An 18309-nucleotide genomic window follows, 5' to 3' on the forward strand; every position below is an offset into this window, starting at 1 on the left:
GAAAAGATGGATAGTCTTCATCGCTGCCTTTGCCGCTTGGTTGTCGACACTCACCTGGTTCGTCTTCTTTCCAGCCATCACGTCGCTCGCTCATGGTCTTGGTACTAGCATCCAGAGTATCAACCTTACCGCGACTTCTTACCTGGTTGTAGCAGGAATAGCACCAACCGTCACAGCCACTATGGCCGATAAAGCAGGGCGTAGGCCGGCGCTTCTGTTATCGTTCATCATCTTTCTGGCGGCGAATGTTGGGCTGGCATTGCAGAATTCATTTCCCGCACTTTTCGTGCTGCGAATGCTACAAGCGGCGGGCGTTGCAGGGACATTTGCCATTGCGTATGGAGTCCTGGCTGATATTACAACACCAGCGGAGAGAGGCTCTTATATTGGTGTCGTCGCCTTCTGGTAAGATGATTGCATACGACAGCGGCCACGGAACGCTGACAGAACCAGCACAAATTCGGCTCCTAGTGTTGGCCCAGTTATTGCTGCCGCTCTCAATGCCAACTTGGGTTGGCAATCAATTTTCTGGTTCTTGGTCGCCTGCTCAGGCACCTGGCTCTTGACCATTGCTCTCACGTAAACTGAGACTCTTCGAACCATCGTGGGTGATGGCATGGTCGCAATCAGCGGCTGGTATGCTGTCCACCTCCACTGCATGAGACCAGCATCTGCCAACACTAAGGGGCCCGCGAAAAGAGCACGGAAAAGCACCACGTCGGCGTTTGGCGGCGTCCTCACGATCTTGTGCCAGAAGGACAAAGCTCTTGTAATGTCGGCTATTGCAATTCTCTACATGGTTTGGAACTGCCTACAAGCCTCGCTATCCACGATGTTCATTAGGGTGTACCATTTCAACGCCCTGCAGGCAGGTCTAATATACATTCCTTTTGGCGTAGGGGTAGGCTGCGCAGGATTCGTGACGGGTAAGCATTGAGTTCTGCACACCATTTGCACCGAGGCTGACCATTGCCATAGGGAGGATTTTGGATCGAGACTACAGGTACATCGCGACCAAGCACGGCTTCCCAGTAGACCGCAAGAAAGGAGACGATCTCAGCGAGTTCCCCATCGAGAAGGCTCGTTTTCGTAGCACCTTCGCCCCACTGGCCGTTGTATGCTGTGGTCTGGTTGCGTATGGCTGGTGCTTGCATTTCAAGGTGCATTGTGCCATTAACCTTGTCCTTCAGCTATTACTTGGTATCAGCCTTTAGGTATGCTTCACGACCCTAAATACTCTCCTAATGGACTTGGATCCTTCGCGTACTGCTATAGCGCAGGCAGTGTCCAATCTGTTTCGATGCTTGCTGGCAGCTGGCGCTCTGGCAATCTTGGAGGTCTTGCTCGATCGAATTGGTCCTGGCGCCACTTTCTCTGTCATAGCCGGCGTCGCTGCATCTTGCTCTGCTATCTTTCTCGCCGAAAGATCGCGCGGCCACGACTGGCGGAGGGAGAGAGAGGGCGGAGATGGGGTCAGGCGCTGACGTAAAGTGAGCGAGCGACTTTCATGCATTCAATGGTGGATGAGCGTCGCACAAGACTCCACAGCGAAGTTGACGAGAAACAACTCTGTGCAGTCGTGATTGGGTTCAGGCTAGCGAGTCCCAAGATCTAGTTTGATCCCTGGATAGGACACCCGGAGCTTGATTGGTGCAGGCACAGGCCGTTGTTTTGATGAAAGAGGAGCAGGACAGAATAGGTAGAACAATCGAAACTTCCGATTAAGAGTAGCTAAGAATTGTACAAGGTAAGTAAAGTCACGACCGGTCGTTCAAGGGGCTCCTGCAGAAGGTACCGAGATGCAGCCACTGGCCTCTCTACAAGTAGACACCAATTCGGGATGCACCTCGCCTAGCCGCCTCCTTTGTCACGCTGAGTTATTGGCTCGGTCTTGCAGATGGCGACTCGCAGTAGCAGCACAACCACCCCCGCCACCGCCACCACCACACCACCGCTTTCTACCGCTCAAGGCGTCGCGCCTATCTGGCCCTGCCCCGTCCCGCTGTCACCGATGTCTCCAGGCTCCAGGTTCGTCAGGACGATGTCCAGCACTGATTGGCTACTACTAACATTGCACTCTTCTGTACTCACTACTCGCTTTCTCCTCGAGAGCGGGGCTCCATCTCTGTCTTGGGTTATTTTTGGCCACGACAACCTCACCTAGCAGCGGCATCAAAATCCTCTAACCAAAAGCTCATGTTGGCTGTTGACAGATGCCTACACGCCCCGTCGCCAGCTAAGTCTGAGGGAGCATGCTCTCAAGAGACGCCATGTTTTTTCGGGTATGGCTTTCTCTACCTGGGGCTGAGGACTGTCTGTTCTAACCAACGTGCTGACGTTTTCCAGTTTGGGCGGCGGAGGACATTTGGCCGTAACGAGAGCACGAATATCTCGGTACTTGAGGACTCATTAGCAAACATCTCTGTATCGCCTTGTGATAAGAATGACCTCAACCACGACGATGGCGACAGCAATGACTCTGTCAGAACAGGTCCGTTGGGCCTCAACCAACTGAGTTCCCCCCCTGAAGCCTTGGTTGAACTAGTCTTTGTTCACGGCTTAGGAGGCGGCTCACGCAAGTCGTGGTCTCATTCGAAGCACGAGGAGCATTTCTGGCCAAAGAGCTGGCTGCCACGAGACCCCGACTTTCAGAATGCTCGCATTCACAGCTTTGGCTACAAATCAGCCAAATCGGAAATTATTTCCACAGTTGCTGGCATCCCAGAATTTGCGGAGTCGCTTCTGACCGCTCTGCGGGATAGCCCAGTCATTCGGCGCAGTCAGAATGCTATTGTCCTTATCGGACACAGCATGGGAGGACTGGTGATCAAGAAGGCAAGTCTTGCGTAGACTCTTACCAGACTGCTATCTGACTTTGCCAGGCGTTTATCCAAGCCCACGCTTCAGAAACATTCAAAGGCCTGGCAGGCCGCATCCGGAGTCTCTACTTCTTTGGAACGCCACATGCCGGATCAGATTTCACGCAAACGTTCCAGACTCTTCTCAAGTTCTTCCCGATCATCCGTGAGACGGAGAATGTTGCAGATCTTGCCCCGACTTCACGCCTGCTAGAATCTCTCAACGAGAGCTTTCCACGCGTGGCAGAAAATATTGAAATTTGCTCATTCTGTGAGACCCAGCAATCAGACATCCTCGGAAAAAAACGTTACGTCGTACCGAAACATTCAGCTCGCCTTTATTACAAGAAGGAGGTGTGCTATTACCTGGATGCAAACCACAGGGAGATGTGCAAATATGACAAACCCGCGAATCCAAACTACATCAAGGTCCGGAACGCTCTGTCAGCCTCTGTAGAGACCATTGTACGGCAATACACGCTTCGAAACCAAGCCGCTCACACCAAAACGCTGCAGTCCCTGCGTGAGTTATTGGACGTTCTGGAACCCCCGGAAGATGATTTCGAGGATTACTATGAGTCCTGCCTTAGTGAGGATGCCTGCTCCTGGTTTATCTCCGGTCACTCGTACCGCGCATGGCGAGATCAAATACGGAGTGAGGTAAAGATGGATGCAATTGTTCCTAACCTTATCTTGATCGAAGCCGAGCCTGGAGCGGGTAAATCTGTCCTCACTGCGCAAGTGATCAACAACTTGCAGGCGCTGAATTACGAGTGCAGTTACTATTTTTTCGACTCCCAAGATCAGCAGAAATCGAGATTGAGTCGCCTCCTTAGGTCACTGGCGTTTCAGATGGCTCTGCTTAGCCCAAGTGTGCGGCAGAGATTGCTCGACCTTCAACAGCAGAATGTTACAATCCCAAGTGATAGTGACAAATCAATTTGGCGCAAAGTATTCACGAATTGCATATTCCAGTCTCCGCTGGAGCGACAACACTACTGGGTCATCGACGGCCTCGATGAATGTCAGCAAGCCACCAGCATCCTACAAATGTTCTTGAGAATTGACCCAGGTACACAACTTAAGATATTTATGACGACGCGGCCAGAGGAAAGTATCCACAGAGAGATATTGCCCTACAGCAATAAAGTGACTCATGTGCGTCTCTCAAAGACCGACACATTGCCCAGCATGCATGCTTACGTTGAGGCACGCACACAGCACCTGAGATTGCGCAGAGAGGAAGACAGGGTCGAGCTTGTCAGATCTATCCTAGACAATGCGGACGGATCATTCCTATGGGTAAAGCTGGTTTTGGACGACGTGAGCAAAGCAACCAGCCCTCAGCAAATCGAGAAATCCATTCAAAATATTCCCAGGGGCATGAATCGTCTTTACACAGACATCGTCGAAAGGCTCAATCACGAGATCCCACAGGAGGAAATACCTGCAACAAAAGCATTCCTGAACTGGGCGCTATGTGCAAACCCTCCACTGACAGTCGGGGAGCTGGAAGCGGCCCTGAAGCTAGAGAAGCTGGACAACTTCGTCGACAGAATGTGCGAAAAGCTCCGAAACTTGATCGTCATCGACCACGGCAACAAAGTGCGTGCGATTCATAAGACTGCTAGGACATTCCTCTTAACATCGGATATCGAATCTGACTTTGTAATATCGTCAAAGAATGCCCATAAAAGAATTACAGACTTGCTTGTCAAGCACCTTCACGCACGCCTGCGTGGAATCCGGAACGCAAATCATCTAAACCACTGGCATCAACGGAAGGCAGGGCTTGATAACTATGCTCTTCTCTATTTCAGCGACCACCTTCGCAGAACACTAGATCACAACGATTACAAAACACGACTACACGATGGCAGTTCACGAGGCCACGATCGCGACACATCACCAGAAGATCAAAATCTATTCCTCGAAGTCGCAGAGTTTTTCGCCGACTGTGGGAACAGTTGGATAGCGTCTATCGCTTCGACTGGCTCGCTGGTTCCGCTCATCAAGACGTCGCAGAACCTCCGATATTGGCTCCAAACTCGGGCGAAGAGCACGCCGCCGCTCGGAGAGCTTGCCCAGAAGACAACAAGAATGCAGCAGTGGACTGTAGACCTCGTCCGACTCGTGGCCAAGTTTGGCAGACACCTCTTGGAGTTCCCAGGCGCAATTTACGTATTGGTGCCATCCTTCGTACCCAAGGAAAGTGTTCTTTCGATCGACAGACCCCGGCAGACACGGGGTCAAAACAAGGTTTCAGTTACTGGTTTCAGCAACGAAAGATGGGATGACCGTCTCTGCAGCATGTTCTACCAAGGAACCACATGCACAGCAGTAGCAAGCGGAAAGCAGAGTTTCGCGGTTGCATTGAGAAATGGAACAGTTCATGTATATGACAACGTCACCTTGCAGATATCAAGGACTGTGCGTCATGGCGCTGTTGTCAAGCTACTGAAGTACGATGACACAGGCTCAATGCTACTCTCGGCGGGCTTCCGTAGAGTCAGAATGTGGGTGATCCCAGAAGGAAATCAGATGTGGGAAGTGGCAGTGCGAGACCCTCTGTTGGCGGCCGAATTTATTGACGAGAATCGCACCCTCATTTCTATTTCGTCGCAACATAAACTGATCAAGCAAGACGCCGCGACAGGCGCTATAATCAAAGCCACCCAAAGAAGGCCAAATGTTTTATTCGATGAAGGTGAGGAAACGCTTCCTTTCTTCCGACGCGAACTTCACTACGCTGAGTTTTCGGCACAGGCCGCCATGCTTGCAACAATGCAGCGTGAACGCCCTATCCAGCTCTCAGATATTGAAGACCGGTATGAAATTGGCATTGTTGAGCTTGAAATGAGCGACGACGGCGACTACGGCACCACCGAACAACCAATCACTGCAATGGCATTCTGTGCAAACCTTGATGTGGCACTGCTCGCTATTGCGTACCGAGATGGCATCCTCGCAGTTTTCGACCGTGATCTTCGTCTCATCGAGAAGAGGGGAGACAACAAAGCTGTCAGTCTCATAGCTGGGTCTCCTGATGGTCTAACCTTGGCTGCTGCAAGTGTTGAAGGAGTCATTACTCTCTATGACTTTGAGCATTTGATACCCTTGCACGTGATTTTCACTTTTTCCTATGAAAACATACGCTCTCTCGTCTTCAGCGGCGACGGCTATCGCATAATTGACATTCGGGATCGACAAGCGAACCTCTGGGCACCTGCAGCTTTGGTCAGCCGTGTGAGAGAAGATTCAGATAGTCTCTCGAAGTCCACGCTGAGTCCGACAGTCGCTACGAGCGACTGGACAGGACTGAAAGATGGTGTTGTGGACATTACCGCCGTTGTCCCGATCACAAACTCTGAGCAATTCATTTGTGGCCGCGAAGACGGTCGCATCGTGATCCACAGCACAGGTGACGCGAACAAGGAGAAGCTGCTATACACGGTCGCGGACAAGCAATGGATAGACAGACTGGTGTGGAAGGCGAAGAACCGAATCCTTGCATCCGTCAGTGGAACTTCGACTGTTACGGTCTCTGTGCTCGCCCCTGACTGGTCGGTCAAGACCGTTCTTCTACGGCACGTCTTTCTCCACCCCGTCTTACAATTACTCTTCCAAGAGACAGCCGAATGTCTACGAATGGCTGTAGTCACGACGAGAACAGTCAGCCTGTGGCTTGCGGAATGTCCCTTGACAGAGCAGTGCTCTCTAACGGAGTCGAGAGTCCAAACCTTCGATAATAATGGATTGTTTCTCGAGGATGCACCAGACCCGACCAGCGTCAGTCACTATGTAACCCTCGTGGAGCCAGACAGGCTTCGAAATTACAGCTGGGAAGACCTCGAAGAAGTCGGGTCTCGAAAACACCTTTCGTTCTGCCTACCGGCCGGTCGATCCCCGACAGATGCAGCCCAAGGCGGCCAAGAAAACATTATAACCTTTGATCGTGCAACCAGCTTGTCTGGAGAAGGTCACCGAATACTTCTCAGGTCCGTTTCCTCACAGACCACAACACTGTCACCCTCGGCATCGACGCCAACAAAATCGTGCAATCGAAAACGCTGGATTCTAGACCTCACACAGCCCAACCCCGCTACGATTGATACCCTCTCGCAACCCACCAGCACAACTGGCGCAGCACTTCGCGCCAATCTTCTTCCAGTCAGTCACCTGATTGAGCACGTCATCGGCATCCGCAACGAGGGCAAGCAGCTGATATTTCTATCCAAGGCTCTCTGGGTATGTTCTTACGACCTTGTTCTAGCCTCAACAAAAGCGAGGAGACTGTCCACAGATCACCGCGTGGGCGAGTACACGCGCCACTTGTTTATCCCCGACGACTGGATCAGTAGCAACTACAACAACGCGACCAGCCAGCTGTTGTTCGTCCTCGGCGGCACCAAGGAGGATTGTCTGGTGTTCGTCAAGAAACATGAGATCGCAGTCATCAGGGAGCCGTTTTCCCACGCCGAGAAGATTCGCATCTCGTGAAAGGCCGGCAGACGTGGTATTTCTTTGCTGCTTATAGTCTACAAGTAAACAAGCGGGGAAATGTTTGGATACATCTTCACTCCGCACGAGCAGCAAGGCTGTGCATCCCCACACTGCTCCGTACAACAAAACTCCAACGTCGGGTTACCGAGGAAAGTGGGATCTCGCTCTAAGCTGAATTCCCCCACCCCAGCCCGCTCTCATCCTGTGGCACCGAGAAGAGGAACCCAGAAGACTGGCCACTGCAAGCATCAGTCGTGTTCGAGCAAAGATTTGCAAACCATTGGCATATTTCGCAAAAGGTACAAAACTCGGAATATACATTCTCGTCATCAGGTCATCAGGTCATCAGCCGGTTCACGCCGTCATGAAGCTCCTTCTTATGCTGTTGAAGCATCCTTTACGCTCCCTTATCTTCTCCTATTCCTTCTTTACCCAGATCCTGCTGCTACTCCTGCGACGGGCCTTACTTCCACACTTCCCGATATACCAGTCTCTTAGGATACAAATTTTTCGAGCGTATCTGGCATCAGCCGCGCTAACCTTCCCCGACCTGACCCATAGGCTTCCAGTGGGCAGATTGTCTCTTCGACGAGCTCGCAAGATAGATGAATCCGTCCCCGCTTACTTGATCCCTGGCTCTCGGGATCTTTCCGAATTTGTCCTGCCCACGACAAAACAGCAACAATGTGTGGTGATTTATGCCCATGGCGGTGGCTACGCGCGCGGCGAAGCGAGAATGTATGTCAACTACATGGAGCGATGGGTCCGAGAAGCACGCAAAGCCAATCTTGACCTCCTCTTCCTGAGCGTTGAATATCGTGTGTCTATCTGTCGTGATGGAACACGACCCAGTGAGCTAATACGTCGCACAGCATTGTCCGTCAAAGAGAGTCATCCGGCACAGAGGAATGCATTCCTCGAAGTCTACAGATATGCTCTCGACAAGAATATTAAGCCTGAAAATGTTGTTTTTATGGGTGATTCAGCTGGAGGTACGAACTGGACGCTACTCATGATCTCATGCTTCTGCTGATTAACTCACTTAGGTGGAGCAAGCGTTCTTGCTGGGCTGGAGCTCAAAGGTCACAACCTTCCGCAGCCTGCGGCAACGGTCCTGATATCGCCATGGCTTGATATGAACGGGAAGGCCTACGAAGGAGGGAACGGCGCAGTCGAAACTGATTACTTCATAGTGGCTAATCAAGCCGTTCCAGCACTCGTCAAGCTATTCATAGGCGATATTCCTGCCGATTCACCGGAGGTCAACCCTCTTTATCATCAGCCCGAAGCGCTTGCAGGGTTGAGCCCGCAGTTGATCTTGACTGGAGGAGCGGAGTTTGCTCGATATGACTCTGAAAAATGGGCCGAGCTGTGTCGCGCTGCAGGAGTGGAATGCAAGTTGGTCATCGAATGGGCTCAATTGCACATCTATGCAGTCGGATCGAAGTTCATCTCCCCGGCTGTTCGCAAGAAAACCGATGGTCTGATCATCCAGTGGATCAAGGATCATGTGCGGGCGTCAGAAAAGACAATTGATGGCTCCACATCCACGGACGTCTGAATCCGGGTCCGGCACTGGAAGGAATTGGGGCTTCGTGGGAATATCCCATTCGTTAAGATCATAGAGTAGTCTTGGGTTCTTTTCGTAGAGCGCATTAATCAGAAGGCTGCAGATGAACGGGTACATCTTTGAGGAAGAGCTCAGGCATGTTATTCACACTTTGTGACTGCTGATGATTATGCGAACTGCCCGCAAGGCAAGATGGATTCCGAAATCATTTTATATCGTGTCACATGGCACAGGGCAAGTGGACAGCCCAATTGAGGGTGGCCAGGTGGATTGTCGGTGGAGAATATCAAGTAGAAACCTCCATCCGTCGAGCGCTCGATCTTCCTCGGCATTGAAGTAGCTCAATCTTCTCGGATATATCCATGAAACCACGTCTTCTCGTTATAACTTTGATTTTGCTTCAATGAAATTGATGCTGGCCTTGTTATGCTCTGCCACAGAAAGCAATTGGCCTGTCCGTTTGTCTCTCATCTCACCACGAATCGTAGACAAACGGGCTCCTTGCTGCAACACCTCACACTCGATGAGGAGGTCCATGTTCTGCCGCACAGGTCGAAGGTATGTAATCAACAAAGTTCTAGATACACCTCCAAACCACCAAAAGTCTCTCCTTGCTAAAGGTGCGGCAGCCATTGTCGTGCACATGTCGTGAATCATCGCCACAGCTCCGCCATGCATGTTGCCCATGCGATTTGTAAAGAGAGGAGCGGCTTTCATCTCGAAAACAGCGGTTGTCTTCCCTAGTGTGCTGGAGGCGCTTACAATCTTGATGTGGTCACGCATGAAAGCTTGATCAAATGTCTAGAGAGTAGAAGAGACTGAGTAAGAGCAGGGCCCAAAGAAAGGCTAGGTTTTATATTTCCCACAACGTACCTGCATGTGTGCCGTAGCGGCATTTCGATATGCATCAATGTACGCCTCTATCCTCTCCTTAGGATCCGGAATCGTAATATCAAATGCCATTCCAGGAGTCTTCAATAACTCTGTCGTATAGCGCTGGGCCTTCGGGGCCTTGGGGTCCTCCATTTTCAGCTTGCGCGGAAGTGAATTTCCAGTGGACCAGGACCGTGATGGCGTCTCTAGAAAGAGTCTATGACATTCCGGATGATACTAGAGGGCGCGAGGCCTTCATCGTGTCTGAAAAGTAACCGACTGCACGGCGCAGCAGGTCCTGATATAGAAGTCACGTTTCGTCAGCTTCTGACCACCTAACTGTGGTGCCCGGCGAGCCGGCAGGAGCTGAAATAGCCGAGGCAAAGCCAAAGATGGTCTTTCAGTGTTATCCGTCGTTTCTGACTCGTTTCACAATCTCGCTGCCCAACCCACGAAGGGAGATGGAGCAGCCCTTCGCCGTCCAAGATTTGTACTGAGCATGAAACTAATCCGATCTCAGAGAGAACATCTGACCCTTGCCGACGCCGAGCCAAATATTGGAGTTCGGTCAAGATTCCCAGCTTTCCCCCGAGAGCGGCGCCGAGCCCGAGACCAACACTCCAGTGCCCGACGTGGAACTTGGAAAATGCCCGGTTCAGGGCTTTCTGCTAATATACGTCTCTTATCGGTATGGATCTACCATCGGGTAAGAGGTATCCTATTCGAAGTTCGACCTAAGGCGACAAATGGCCGAATGGCGAAATCTATGGCGCCCATGCCGAGGGGATGTGGTGTTATCAAGAAGGTGATCTTCTAGAAATACTCGTTTATGATGTTCTCTAAGGTTCAAATTGTCAATGATATCCCCAAATACTCGTTTATGATATTCTCCAAAGTTCAAATTGTCAATGATATCCCAACATGGTACATTCCGTCGACCAGTTACAGGTAGTCACGGCGGCTGGCGTTAAAGAAGAAGCCATGAATACTACCACACTCAAACCTACACTGAATGGTGTCTTGGAAACCTCTCTGCAATCCTCAGCTGCAGAAGGTCCGAAGATGATCAATGGCAGTATCAAAGATCCATGCAATAATTACCAGATCCGCGAAAGTCCCATGGGCACGAAACGCAAGCTGAAGGTCATCTTCATGGGCATGGGATGCAGTGGGATCAATTTCGCCTATCAGCTTGGAAAGCAGATGGAGAATGTTGAACTGGTGATCTATGAGAAAAACAGCGACATCGGTGGAACCTGGTTGGAGAACAGATACCCTGGATGTGCATGCGATATTCCCAGCGTCTGTTATCAGTACAGTTGGCATTTGAAGCCGGATTGGGAACGCTATTACTCTGGGTCCAAACAGATTTACCAGTACTTCCGACAAGTAGCTGAGGACTTCAACGTGCTGAAGTTCGCGCGTCTGAACCACAGAATTATCCGAGCCGAGTGGCTCGAAGCTGACGGCCAGTGGAAAGTCACCATTATGCGCAACAATGATCCTACTGATACCTTTGTCGACTACGGAGATTTCTTCCTCAATGGTGGCGGCGTGCTCAACAACTGGCGATGGCCTCAGATCAAAGGCCTAAATGACTTCAGCGGTCCTCTTCTGCACACCGCTCGTTGGAACGAGAACGTGGAGTTGCAAAATAAGCGAGTTCTTGTCATCGGTGCCGGCAGCTCAAGTGTACAGGTCGTACCGACCATCATCGGCAAGGTTGATCAGCTCTACGTCGTTGCTCGGTCACCAATCTGGGTGACGGCAGGCTTTGCACCGACATATGCCGGCCCGAATGGCGAGAACTTTTACTATTCAAAACAGACGCAGCAGAAATTCACAGACGATCCGCAGTTCTACTTGTCGTACTGCAAAGCCATCGAGTCCGAGCTGAATATACGCTTCAAATTCTATATCAACGGCTCCGAAGATGCAAAAACAGCCAGGGAATACTCAATCCGCGAAATGCAGAAGAAGCTGGAGAAGAAGCCCGAGCTGATGGACAAGTTGATCCCGTCTAACTTTGGCGTAGGGTGTCGCCGCCCCACACCCGGCAATGGATTTTTGGAAGCATTGACGCTGGACAAAACTACCGTTCTCACAGAAGAGATTCAAGAGGTGACACAGACAGGATTCATCGATGGCAAAGGCCAAGCGCATGAAGTGGACGTAATTATCTGCGCGACCGGGTTCGACACAAGCTTCCGACCGTCATTTCCTATGTTTGTCGACGGTAAGAACCTCCAGGAAGAATTCGTAAACGGCGATGTCACAGGCTACTTAGGCCTGTCTATGCCTGCGGTCCCAAACTACTTTGTCTTCATCGGGGCTTACGGCCCGCTGGGCCACGGTTCGGTGATCCCCATGGTGGAAGCATACACCAACTACATCATCCAAGTCTTGCAGAAGGTGCAGGTCGAGGACGTCAAGAGCCTGCGTGTCAATCGATCAGTGGCAGAGGCGTTCACGCGCCACGCGGATCTGTACCTGAAGCGGACGGCATGGTCTGGTCCGTGCAGCTCGTGGTTCAAAAATGGCATCTCCTCCCGCAAGCCTCTTTGTTGGCCGGGTTCACGAGTGCATTACCTGACGATGCTGCAGAAGCCCCGCTTCGAAGACTTTGACCTGGACTATCTGTCAGACAATCGTTTCAACTTTCTCGGTAACGGGTTCGATGTTCGCGAGTTTGATGGAAGAGACATCACTTGGTATTATGGTTTGTTGGACGGTGAGGATAAGCAGCCTACATCATTTCCAGACCCTGTCTATTGAAGGCGAGTGCGGGAACGAGACAAACATCGCTTTAGAACCCCAACCAGCAGCTTTGAAAATATATATATATATATATATCACCATCTCACCCTAGGTAGACTCACGCATCAGATTTGCACAGAAATCCTCGAGAACCTTCAACAGCAATTTATTTCATAGACCTGGCCTTCCAGTATGCTTCATTGGCTGCCAAAAGATTGCCTTGGGTGCAGGCATTGTGTAGGATCGTTTCTGGTTAAATCATGAGCACAACTGAACTGCCAAATTTGGGTATACCGGTTCTGATACTCTCTGCTCACAGAAAATCGTTGAGGGGATCCATGATGTCGCTAGTATGCTCCATACCCAGCAGATTCTGCAGCCAGTTGTAGTTATCCGTTACCGGTAAAATGCCAAAAGCGTCGTCCGCCATCGACATGGAGAAATCTGCATCGGTACTCGCGGCAATTGACCCACCTTCCCAGTTGTCCATGCGTCCAGTTGGGGCTTGCTTCTGGAAGCCGGGAGTTCCATCTTGAGGGTTGGTTTGGGGAGTACCTTCAGTTCGATCCTTCGCCTCATTCGGTGACGCTGTCGTAAGACCGAGGCCTGTCCGGGCCACGACGGCTTCAAACATGCGTAACGTCCAGATCAGGCGACTCCAGTATTCGCAGCTCTCACGGAGATATTCAAGTTCGGCGTAGATCTGCGTTTTCGTGGCGAGAAGTTTTCGGGAACTGGTAGTAGGGTCGAGAGCGATTTCGATGCGCATTGCTAGTATTGTGGATGCACATGTCATGCTACGCGGTTTCTGGTCAGCAAGTGCGCGAACACGGATGGCGGCGCAGATATAATTACGCCGATTAGACATACAAGGACAGAGGGCAGAGGTGAAGCACCTCATGCATAGAGGCACGTTGAATGATCGTAGAGAGCTCAAACATGGCACTCTCTTGTCGCTGGGCTACTCGCTGCATAGAAGCAGGGTCGTTCTGAGTCCGATAGTGATCTTTGACGGCTCGGCAGAAAACGGCCTCGAGACGGAATCCCATCGCGAATAGGACCAGGACCCATATATTATCCGAAGACCACTCCTGAAAAGTACCGATCTGCATCTCTGGGGGTAATTGTTTCCGCCAGGAGCAGATTTCGTTGCTGACATGGGCAATCTCCTCAGCACTCGGTATTTTGTTTGGTGTTTTGAAGTCTCGGATGAAAAGACCACCTAAGGCAAGGGAATTAGCCCAAAAAAAAAGCCGAATTCGTAAATGATGAAGCGGCTAACTTATTATTGACAGTTTGCTGTACTCGACCATGAAAAGTTTCTGCAGCCGTGGTATTGGACAGAGGATATCCCGAAACTGTACCGGGATCTCCGTGTCTTCTTCCCAATCTGACTCAGTCAGAGGAGCGGTGTCACAGTATCTGTCATTAAACCTCCTCAGATTGTCGACGCCTGAAATCGTCAGAAGCGTGTCCCGGTTGTACAAAACCCACCAGATACGGCGAAACAGCCTTTTCGTCCGGGCGCCCAACGTTTCTGAGACGTAGTTTCGATGAAGTCCCATCTGAGTGGCGATTCTGACTGCATTGCTAAGCCAGTAGCGATAGTCTTTGTCTATTGCGTACGAAAACGATAATGAACTTAGCATGACGGAGCCCTGGAGTAGATGGAGCTGGCTTTTCTCACACCCAATGTCGTACAGCAGTCTCGCTTTGGAATATAGTGACCGTTGAGCAGCTACTCTATCCGTATAGCCAGCTTCTTGGAGAAGTTCTTTAGGAGCGTGAGGAACTGCATTTGCGAGGATTGATTGCAAGAGAAATGACGAATGGCGATCGGCTCGATAGTCTTGCATAAACTTCACACGGTCCAGGATAGGTGCGTAAGGGTAGACACAGGCAAAATACACACGAACAAGCGCGTCGCTAGTAATTTGTCAGTCTTGCAGTGGGGTATGTGTGGCCAACATAAGGACATACCAAATCCGAGGAGGAGGAAAATCAAGGGCACCTTTTGCTGCTATGTATGCCATATCGGCATGGTCCAGACCCGGAAAAGGTTGATGAGTGCAGACCTTGGACCCGTCGTTCGCGACAACAACCCGAACCAGACGATTTGGCCGCTGCCGGCCCAGAACTTCGCCAAGTATTGTCATCGAATTGATCCCTTCGTGCAGCTCGATCACCTCTCGACGATCCAGATTTTGCGCTTGATATGAAGGTGACATCGCCGCAGCCCTTGCTCGGGACATTTCTTGGCAGATTCGAAAATGGACGTCTTCCTCTCTTGTTGGCGCGTCACCACCGCCACCCGGTTCAGGTTGTTCGTCCTCGATCGAACAACCCATGACTGGCGACTGCCGCAGGTGATGCCGCTGATCGGGTGTCACACTAGTCACTTGTGGTGAGCTATATAGCCCGGACATCGACCCTGCATGTGGATGTTCAGGTGGTACCAGCTGGCCCGACGTCTGTTCCGAGAGATATTGGTACATGTAGAACGGCGGTGTGGTTTACCGAGAAGGCTTACCCCATAGTCTCCCGATGACAGTCCCTTGTCAACATCGACTGGCAACAGCGCTGCGGTCTGTAAATCCTGGGTTGTCCTTTGTCTCTTAAACTTGATAGCACTGGAAAGTCAATCTCAAAGTTCGTATGAATAGATAATGTGCGCGCGAATAGCCTACCTAGCGACACCTCTGTGCGAGCTATTGGCAAGCACACAAGTGCTTGCTTGATTCCGGCGCTTGCATCTTGTGCAGGGAACTCCGACTTCCCAGGCATTGCATCTGACTTTGCGGATATGGCAGTGCAGGCAAGCACGTGGCTTTTTAGCCGGGCGAATGTCGAGGTTGGTCAGCCCATGTTGTTCTTGAAAAAGCGAGGTCATAGTGTCTTGACGAATTCCTAATGAGATTGCGACACAGACCTGGAATGCGATGGCAAGCAAACAAATCTCAAACCTTGAGGGAGGATGCGAAAGGATCCCTCGAAATGCGGAGAAAAGAGGTGGCTAGGAACAAGGCTTATTTTCTTGGCATCACTACGATCCATTCTGGGGTACCTCGTAGACTTCTGGGGACAAACTAACCCTATTGAGGAATAATTTCAGCCTCGTGCCGAGGTTGTAAGCCAGCGCCTCAGCACCCCGCTCCGTTCCCACTTTCCTCATACCTCGTAGAAATGGCGAACCTCAGTGAGAACTCGGCACCGAGCCTTGGCGCTTTAAATTCCCAGAGCTCGGCGTCCCCTTTATTTCGTGTCTTCTAGTCCTTCGGTCTCCGGCATCTCCGCTGGGAGAGCGATGGTCACTCAGAAATCCCGGCTCTGCAAGGTAATGAACTCCTTGTTGCGCTATCCAATTGCGAGGCTGCTAAACATAATTGTCGTTACAAGGTACATGCGTCCGGAAAAGTTTTGGTGATGGATTCATAAGCCAACATACCAGAGGTGCTACACGATTCAAGTCTGCTGATTGCGCACATGAACTGAGCACCAGTCTCGACTCCTACACTCAGTAACATTGTGCTATCTAGGTTCATCCGACACCGGAGGTGCGTGGTAGACCTTTCACTGAGACTCGCAGAATGTTCTCAAATATAGAGAAAGCCTGGGCGGTTCTCCTTGTCGCACCCGTTGTGGTTTTACTGGCATGTTTGGCCCAGTTGGTATGTACGACAGTGAGATGGAAAAATGCACCACCAGGTAAATGGAACCGAAACAACCATGTTAATCATCTCCGCCATTCTGACCTTCGGGCAGGTCCGCCCACTCTACCGATAATCGGTAATCTTCACCAGATACCAAAACGCGACCTTCACCTCCAGTATCAGAAGTGGGGACAAAAATGTGAGTTGGTAGCGCCTTCGAATGTGACAGCAAAGCTGAGAAGTTGGCTTCTTCTCTTCAGATGGGCCTATTTTCTCACTGAAGCTTGGGTCCCAAAGTGTAGTAGTCCTAACCAGCGGTGAGATGATCAAGAAAATGGTCGACAAAAAGAGCGGCAACTACTCTGATAGGCCAAAGCTATACATGCAAGATATCTGGGAAGGTTCACGGATTATCATGCGGGGCTACGACTCCCTCTGGAAAGTGGAAAGAAAGCTCTATCACCAATTCCTGAATATCAACAAGGCTGGAAGATATATCCCGTACCAAGATCTTGAAACGAAGCAATTGATTGTCGATTTATTGGAAAACCCGGCCAACTTCGAGGACCTCATTACGAGGTCGACGCTGAGTATAGCAACTAGTATGGCTTATGGGTTCCGGGTCCTCGATACCAAGAGTGAAGTTATGCAAGAGTTATTTAAGAACACTCACGGCTTCTTCGTCATGGTCAACAGCAGTAAACTCCTGGATTGGTACCCTCAGCTCCGTCCTTTACTTCGACTGATGCCTTCATGGCTTTACCCAATGGCGAGAGAAGCAAAACAAATATTTTATCGCGAGAAGACACAATTTCGACAATTATATGAAGATGCAAAATGCGCTTCACAGATGGATAATTCGTTGCCAAGTAAAGACTCCTCCCAGGCTGGATGGACAGGCTGAACCATACTAACTAACGGGATCTCACATAGGTTTTGCAGCGGACATTAGCAGAGCCAAGGAAACCTGGAAAGGCACAGAGAACGGTAGCCTTCTTACAGACCACGCGGGTTCTTATATCGCGGGAATTGCCATGGAGGGTGCTGCAGACACCACGAGCAATACATTGGCTGGCTTGATAAAGGTCAGTGTCCGGCCCGCCCAATACAAGTACTAATTAAATATCTAGCTAACCTCTCTCCAGGCTATGATGCTATTTCCTAACGTTCAACAAAAGTGTCAAGAGGAGCTTGACGCAGTGGTTGGCGGTGGTAGACTCCCTACCATTAATGATTTTGAATCCCTGCCGTATATCCGGCAAACTACGAAGGAGGCATTGAGATGTAAGTGTCGGGACAGAATTCTCCCTGATTTTTCTGCGACCCCCTCGCACAAAATCGCTCAGGATGTACGCACTTAGGGCTCCCGACTGCTATCAGCGGTGCCATCCCGCACGCAGCGCTCTCCGAAGACATCGTCGATGGCTACCGCATTCCCAGCGGTGCAACAGTTGTCATGGCCGTATGGTCTGTAAATAATGACTCTAGCCTGTTCCCCAACCCACGCAAATTCGACCCGAGCAGACATGATCCGAACCTCTCGTTTTCAGAAGCAGCTGCAGCCCCGGATTTTCGGGACCGCGACAATTGGACCTTTGGTGCTGGAAGACGTATCTGTCCTGGCATCCACATTGCAGAGAGAACTCTCTTCCTGGCCGCTGCTCGGTTGCTATGGACGTTCGAGATTCGAAAAGCCAAAGACGCTTATGGGCGCGACATTGATGTGGACATGGATGAAGTCACTCAATCGATTGCCGCTCGCCCCCTTCCTTTCCCGTGAGTCGATCACCGTACCTTAGATTCTCATTGCTTGACTAGTCAGATTGACTGATAGTCCTGGTACAGTTGCAACTTCGTCCCTCGCAGTGACAAGCACGTCCGAGTGGCTCAGAAAGAATGGGCGGAAGCGCGGCAATTGCTGGATGAGCATGGAAATTACAAGCATAATGTACTTCAATAGTTCTTGAAAGCTGGCTCCTTGGCATGTCTCGTTCGTACATCTTCTCCTGGGATGTTGGCCCTTCGTCACTGGCACTTCAATCCAAAATACTACTTATACATTCTGCATCTTAATCTTTGCTTTGCTGACCAGTTTAAA

General features: G+C 50.8%; 6 protein-coding genes across 6 annotated transcripts; 4 read left to right on the plus strand and 2 right to left on the minus strand.

Moving 5' to 3' along the window:
* Window positions 1-2270: 2270 nt before the first annotated feature.
* Window positions 2271-7358, plus strand: A1O5_01690 (uncharacterized protein; the record flags this gene model as incomplete). The annotated part of the gene is made up of 3 exons (XM_007742306.1): window positions 2271-2282; window positions 2347-2823; window positions 2883-7358. 3 exons carry the CDS (start codon window positions 2271-2273, stop codon window positions 7356-7358), a joined length of 4965 nt encoding a protein of 1654 aa, XP_007740496.1.
* Window positions 7359-7725: 367 nt separating this feature from the next.
* On the plus strand, window positions 7726-8922 carry A1O5_01691 (uncharacterized protein; the record flags this gene model as incomplete). Its single annotated transcript, XM_007742307.1, has 3 exons — window positions 7726-8179; window positions 8234-8353; window positions 8408-8922. 3 exons carry the CDS (start codon window positions 7726-7728, stop codon window positions 8920-8922), a joined length of 1089 nt encoding a protein of 362 aa, XP_007740497.1.
* Window positions 8923-9312: 390 nt separating this feature from the next.
* A1O5_01692 (uncharacterized protein) lies at window positions 9313-9957 on the minus strand (the record flags this gene model as incomplete). Its single annotated transcript, XM_007742308.1, has 2 exons — window positions 9313-9732; window positions 9805-9957. 2 exons carry the CDS (start codon window positions 9955-9957, stop codon window positions 9313-9315), a joined length of 573 nt encoding a protein of 190 aa, XP_007740498.1.
* A 768-nt stretch (window positions 9958-10725) lies between these two features.
* Window positions 10726-12579, plus strand: A1O5_01693 (uncharacterized protein; the record flags this gene model as incomplete). Its single annotated transcript, XM_007742309.1, has 1 exon — window positions 10726-12579. The coding sequence occupies one exon, from the start codon at window positions 10726-10728 to the stop codon at window positions 12577-12579; it is 1854 nt and encodes a 617-aa protein (XP_007740499.1).
* A 295-nt stretch (window positions 12580-12874) lies between these two features.
* On the minus strand, window positions 12875-14909 carry A1O5_01694 (uncharacterized protein; the record flags this gene model as incomplete). Its single annotated transcript, XM_007742310.1, has 4 exons — window positions 12875-13358; window positions 13432-13783; window positions 13844-14487; window positions 14542-14909. 4 exons carry the CDS (start codon window positions 14907-14909, stop codon window positions 12875-12877), a joined length of 1848 nt encoding a protein of 615 aa, XP_007740500.1.
* A 1624-nt stretch (window positions 14910-16533) lies between these two features.
* A1O5_01695 (uncharacterized protein) lies at window positions 16534-18171 on the plus strand (the record flags this gene model as incomplete). Its single annotated transcript, XM_007742311.1, has 5 exons — window positions 16534-17080; window positions 17145-17296; window positions 17357-17495; window positions 17573-17987; window positions 18057-18171. 5 exons carry the CDS (start codon window positions 16534-16536, stop codon window positions 18169-18171), a joined length of 1368 nt encoding a protein of 455 aa, XP_007740501.1.
* Between the last annotated feature and the right edge of the window lie 138 nt (window positions 18172-18309).

This window comes from Cladophialophora psammophila (genome assembly GCF_000585535.1).
Source record: "Cladophialophora psammophila CBS 110553 chromosome Unknown aczJe-supercont1.2, whole genome shotgun sequence".
In the NCBI taxonomy this organism is placed as follows: domain Eukaryota; kingdom Fungi; phylum Ascomycota; class Eurotiomycetes; order Chaetothyriales; family Herpotrichiellaceae; genus Cladophialophora; species Cladophialophora psammophila.